Source organism: Doryrhamphus excisus, chromosome 20 (genome assembly GCF_030265055.1).
Source record: "Doryrhamphus excisus isolate RoL2022-K1 chromosome 20, RoL_Dexc_1.0, whole genome shotgun sequence".
Lineage (NCBI taxonomy): Eukaryota > Metazoa > Chordata > Actinopteri > Syngnathiformes > Syngnathidae > Doryrhamphus > Doryrhamphus excisus.
Window position 1 is genome coordinate 12,780,571 of NC_080485.1, and position 5,936 is coordinate 12,786,506.

The following is a 5,936-nucleotide window of genomic DNA, read 5'->3' on the forward strand; positions in this document are numbered from 1 at the left end:
CTTTTGGAATCGCATTACTTTTGTAATTTTTTTTGTAATTTTTTGTAATTTTTTTCCATTTTTCTTGGTTTTCATTTTTTCCTGTTTTCAGGAAAAATGAGAAAAAAGAGAAAAAACTAGAAAAAAGACAAAAACGGGAAAAATGAGGGAAAAAGAAAAAATGAAAAACAAGAAAAATGGGAAAAAAATTACAAAAAAATTATAAAAAAAAATTACAAAAGTAATCCCATTACAAAAGTAATCTGATTACAAAAGCAAATTGATTACAAAAGTAATCAGATTACTTCTTGTAATCAAATTACTTTTGTAATCAGATTACTTTTGTAATCAGATTACTTTTGTAATAAGATTACAATAGTAATCAGATTACATTTGTAATCAGATTACTTTTGTAATCAGCTTACAATAGTAATCAGATTACAATAGTAATCAGATTACTTTTGGAATCAGATTACTTTTGGAATCTGATTACTTTTGTAATCGGATTACAATAGTAATCAGATTACTTTTGTAAAAGGATTACTTTTGGAATCGGATTACTTTTGTAATTTTTTTGTAATTTTTTGTAATTTTTTTAAATTTTTCTTTTTTTTCATTTTTTTCTTGTTTTTCAGGAAAAATGAGAAAAGAGAAAAATTAGAAAAAAGACAAAAACGGGGAAAATGAGGGGAAAAAAGAAAAGATGAAAAACAAGAAAAATGGAAAAAAATTACAAAAAAATTATTTAAAAAATTAAAAAAGTAATCCGATTACAAAAGTAATCTGATTACTATTGTAATCCGATTACAAAAGTAATCAGATTACTTCTTGTAATCAAATTACTTTTGTAATCAGATTACTTTTGTAATCAGATTACAATAGTAATCAGATTACTTTTGTAATCAGATTACTTTTGTAATCAGATTACAATAGTAATCGGATTACTTTTGTAATCAGATTACTTTGTAATCAGATTACTTTAATTTTTTTTTAATTTTTTGTAATTTTTTTGTAATTTTTTTGTAATTTTTTTGTAATTTTTTGTAATATTTAAAAAAATTTCTTGTTTTTCATTTTTTCTCTTTTTCTCATTTTTCCTGAAAAACAAGAAAAAATGAAAAACAAGACAAATTGAAAAAAATTACAAAAAATTTAAAAAAAAATTACAAACGTAATCCGATTCCAAAAGCAATCCGATTACAAAAGTACTCCGATTACTTTCGGATTGCTTTTGTAATCAGATTACTTTTGTAATCAGATTACTTTTGTAATCAGATTACTTTTGGAATCAGATTACAATAGTAATCAGATTACTTTTGTAATCAGATTACTTTGTGTAAAAGGATTACTTTTGGAATCGGATTACTTTTTGTAATTTTTTGTAATTTTTTTCATTTTTTCTTGTTTTTCATTTGTTTCTTGTTTTTCAGGAAAAATGAGAAAAAAAGAGAAAATATTAGAAAAAAGACAAAAACGGGGAAAATGAGGGAAAAAAGAAAAAATGAAAAACAAGAAAAATGGAAAAAAATTACAAAAAAATTATAAAAAATTACAAAAGTAATCTGATTACAAAAGTAATTACAAAAGTAATCAGATTACTTCTTGTAATCAAATTTTAAAAATTACAAAAAAATTACAAAAAAATACAAAAAAAATTACAAAAGTAATCCGATTACAAAAGTAATCCGATTACAAAAGTAATCCGATTACTATTGTAATCCGATTACAAAAGTAATCCGATTACTTTTGTAATCAGATTACTTTTGTAATCGGATTACTTTTGTAATCGGATTACTTTTGTAATCAGATTACAATAGTAATCAGATTACTTTTGTAATCAGATTACAATAGTAATCAGATTACTTTTGTAATCAGATTACAATAGTAATCAGATTACTTTTGTAATCAGATTACAATAGTAATCAGATCACTTTAAATCAGATTACTTTTGTAATCGGATTACTTTTGTAATCAGATTACTTTTGTAATTTTTTGTAATTTTTTGTAATTGTTTTGTAATATTTTTGTAATTTTTTTGTAATTTTTTTTGTATTTTTTTTGTAATTTTTTTAAATTTTATTGTTTTTCTTTTTTTCTTTTTTCTCATTTTTCCTGAAAAACAAGAAAAAATGAAAAACAAGAAAAATTGAAAAGAATTACAAAAATTACAAAAAAAATTAGAAAAGTAATCCATTTACAAAAGTAATCCGAGTACAAAAGTAATCCGATTACCATTCCTTCTCATTCCTCAATCCGTGAAAGACGGCGAATGACAGGCCTTTAATGTACTGTAACATAGTTTTGAGAAGGAATGGTAACTGACTTCTATGTAAATATGTATAAGTGTACATTAAAGCCTTTCAGTCGCCATACTTATAAATTAGGTCAAGGAATGACACGGTTTGCGGCCTTTGTTCTTTGTAAATGTGTGTCATTTTATATCAAAAATCTGTCATTCCCCATACTTTTCAATTAGATTAAGGAATGACACTGAACGCAGGCTTTATTCTTTGTAGATGTGTCATTCCAGATTACAATTGTGTCATTCCCCATATTTGTAGGTGGGAAGCAGGATAACGATCTTGTGTTTCACTGTGATTCAGGAATGAGAGAGAATTGTATCTCTGTAAATTTGTATTATTCCGTATTAAAAATGTGCCGATCACCATAGTTGTCATTTAGATCAAGGAATGATACTGGATGAGTGCTTTGTTCTGTTTAAACGTGTTTCATTCCGTATCAGAAGTGTGTCATTCGCCATCCTTGTGGGTGGCATGCAGGAATGACACCGTCTGTCCTTCGCCCTCCTGTCATTCGTCATTCGTTTTAGGGACTCCCTGCATATTTGGCATATTTAGACTTTTTTACCGTCAGCTGCTCATTGCTCACTGCTGCCCCCGTGTGGCTACAAATATATATACGCTGCACGTGCTGCCTTTTGACTTTTGAGTGCATCAGTTAAAGAACAAAACGGAGAAAAAAAAACGGACAATCTGATAATTTACTATGAAATGCAAGTCCACCTGAAAAGGGAAGACAACCTCAATCTGGTTTTATTTCGCCCGTGGCTGAAGAAGTGTGAAGTTGATGACATTTAAGGTCTTCCCCGGGAACCAAATAGAGAAACCGTTTCTTTGTCATGTGTGTGTGTGCGCTGTTTTGCATGTAGATGCTCGCCGGCGATGTTTCCTACGCACCTTGAATGCAGCGTGAGCGGAAGTGGGGAAACATAGTTTGTTAGGCCTTCCAGTAATACTTCTTTACTCTCCATAGAAACATCCATAGCTGCATGTGTATATGAGTTCAGTGTGGAGAAGTCGATACCGATGCCGATATGATATCGGGCCTTTTCTGCTTTGTCATTGTTTTGTCATTGTCACGTGCACAGTGTACATACAAATGGACTTCTGTAAAAGGATGTTGTCACTGTTCCGTAAGAAAAAAAGGGAAGTTGGCTGACCGTTAAAGGTTGGTGGTCGGCGCCCTTGTGGCTCCAGAGAGTCCAAAATGAGGCGTGTGCTCGTCGGAGTCGTAATGATGGTGGACCTGCTGGCAGCCCAAGGTTCGTTCGCTTGTCTTCTCCTCCTCTGTGGCTAACATCGGTTTGTGTTCTAGCTGTCACGTGATTTGGTATTGCGTGCCCGCAGTGTCAATCAGCCCTCCTGCGCAGGTGACGTTCGACTCCGTGGACTTTAACAACATTCTACGCTGGACAGCGTCCTCCAACGACACTGATGTCCGCTACCACGTCCAGTGGAAGATGTGAGCACATAGTGTATCAGTAGTGGCATTCTGTTGGCTTTCTATCGCCAAAACAAAATCAATATTATTTTTGAAGATTTATTTTTACGTGTTTCTTACGTGTTTATGTGTCTCTTTTTTATGGAAGCCCGTTTCCGCCACTGAAAAAAAATATCCCAACTGTAAATTGAAATTACGAGATAGCAACTGCGCATGTGCAGCAGGTGCCGTCTTTTTCACAGTCGTCTTCGTCACTTGGCACTATTCCCGTAAATTTGCATATGTAAATATGCAAATACACATATAATATTACAAAATCGTAGATTTAGGACTTTTTTTCTTGTAAATGTATGCCTTTATATTTTCTTGTCCCCAGCTATGGAGCTGGAGAGTGGAAGGACGTGGGCCACTGTCAGGGCATCCTGATGCACCACTGTGACGTCAGTAGCGTGACCTCTGAACTCCGGGAGTTTTACTACGCCAGACTGAGGGCGTCGTCGTCTTCCGGCAAGTCAGTGTGGGTCCTTTCGCCGAGATTCAACCCCCGATGGGACAGTGAGGGTCTTTCTATTTCCTCAACATTCCTGCAAATACAAGTTGTTGACATTGGAGCTGTTTTTATTTTGTTCTTTTCCTGCCCAGCCATAATAAGCTCACCGCTGCTGAGGTTGAACGCCACGGAGAAAGGGATTGTGGTCCACGTGAGGACCCCTCAGCTTCTAGCCACGAAGATACAGAGCAGTCTGCTGTCCAGAAGCCTTCTCTACAAGATCTACCTCATCCAGCCATCTGGCAAGGAGGTACGACTCCACCTACAACATCAAAATCAAGTGTTATGGACAATAAATATGAATAAAAATACATTTTATGACATTACAAAAAAAACAACATCCTGTATATTCTCTCTATTTCTTCTCAGGAGGTGTTTGAGGAGATGATTTGCTGCTCAGGCAAGCTCCTTGTGACCAAAGTGAAACATAAGAGCAAATATTGCCTCCAGGTTCAGACGGTCAACCCCCTGCAACGCCGCAGCAGTGCTCGAGGGCCGCGGAAGTGCATCACCACGCTGTGATCGTGCTGTGGTGCACCCGGAACACTAATTTTTAGATACGTTTTAGTAACATGGTACACTTGTTGCTTTTCATGCTTATGCTTAGGTTGTCTTTTTCCTCTCCTTAAAGTGACACTACATCGTATACAATATACACAAATGTTGTTTTTTTCTCAAATGTTACTATGACAATATGACAATGTATAATAATAATAATAATATGTTTTGTTTGGTGCATGCGTGACAAGCAATAATAAGGAGTCACATGATTATTGATGACAGTTTGTACTTTGGGTATCATACAAGGTGCTATATCATTCCATCCATCATCACGTCAGACAATTATGTTCTTTTTCTTCACTTCCTGTCTTGAATATGTTTTGTCATTAAACGTTTTTCACTTCCAGTGTTTGTCACCATGTTCATTTTTCAGTGGGGGGGGGGATACAGTTGTCCATGCAATGTTGTGGTTCGATTATGGCTTCCTCGCTAAATGGTGTTTTTTTTTAAATGAGCAAAAACAAATATTTTAGTAAACTGGACTTATTCTTGGCCTAAATGGAACACTTTGAAGCATAAAAATGGGGAAATGATCTAAGTACATGGAAAAAAAAATACAAAGTAGAAGAAGCATTGTTAGTGTGAATGTAGTATTATACATTGGCCACCAGGTGTCAGTAATAGTAGGAACTAAATAGTACTCCTCACTAAACACATTTACTGTGACACTGCTCCAGTATCTCTGATGTAGCTTATTTAGCTTTACTCCCATATTGGATAATAAAGTCTAAAATCTATAATAGTCACAATAAAGTATGTTGTCCAGAAAAAAGAAAGGCACGGCTAACTTGTGAGTCTTATCTTATTTTCTTACATTATATCTACTATATTATATTATATTATATTATATTATAGTGTAGCACAAATGTTCATTTGTGTACTATTGAATAAGACCAAAGTCATTGGTTCCGGTCAGGAAGCAATGAACTGTGATAAACAAGGGACAACAAAGTGTAGACTAAATGCCAAAAGATTAAAGATATGTGAGTAAATAAATGCATCAAGTAGAACTTAGAATGATCAATAAATGAAATATGTTAAAATTGACATTTATGTTTACACATTTGTCCCATCACGTACAAAGGGTGGAGACAGGAAGTTAATG

The 5,936-nt window shown here is 33.7% G+C and overlaps 1 protein-coding gene across 1 annotated transcript; it reads left to right on the forward strand.

Moving 5' to 3' along the window:
• Positions 1 to 3,242: 3,242 nt before the first annotated feature.
• il22ra2 (interleukin 22 receptor, alpha 2) lies at positions 3,243 to 5,171 on the forward strand. Its single transcript, XM_058058136.1, has 5 exons — positions 3,243 to 3,541; positions 3,627 to 3,741; positions 4,097 to 4,275; positions 4,363 to 4,520; positions 4,640 to 5,171. Exons 1-5 carry the CDS (start codon positions 3,487 to 3,489, stop codon positions 4,790 to 4,792), a joined length of 660 nt encoding a protein of 219 aa, XP_057914119.1. The 5' UTR covers positions 3,243 to 3,486; the 3' UTR covers positions 4,793 to 5,171.
• The last annotated feature ends 765 nt before the right edge of the window (positions 5,172 to 5,936 follow it).

What these genes read in the sequence shown, in the direction of transcription:
- il22ra2 (XM_058058136.1), top strand. Translation starts at nt 3,487, where the DNA reads ATGAGGCGTGTGCTCGTCGGAGTCGTAATGATGGTGGACCTGCTGGCA. An exon ending in GGACCTGCTGGCAGCCCAAG is followed by an intron (nt 3,542 to 3,626) that starts GTTCGTTCGCTT and finishes GCGTGCCCGCAG; the next exon opens with TGTCAATCAGCCCTCCTGCG. An exon ending in TCCAGCCATCTGGCAAGGAG is followed by an intron (nt 4,521 to 4,639) that starts GTACGACTCCAC and finishes ATTTCTTCTCAG; the next exon opens with GAGGTGTTTGAGGAGATGAT.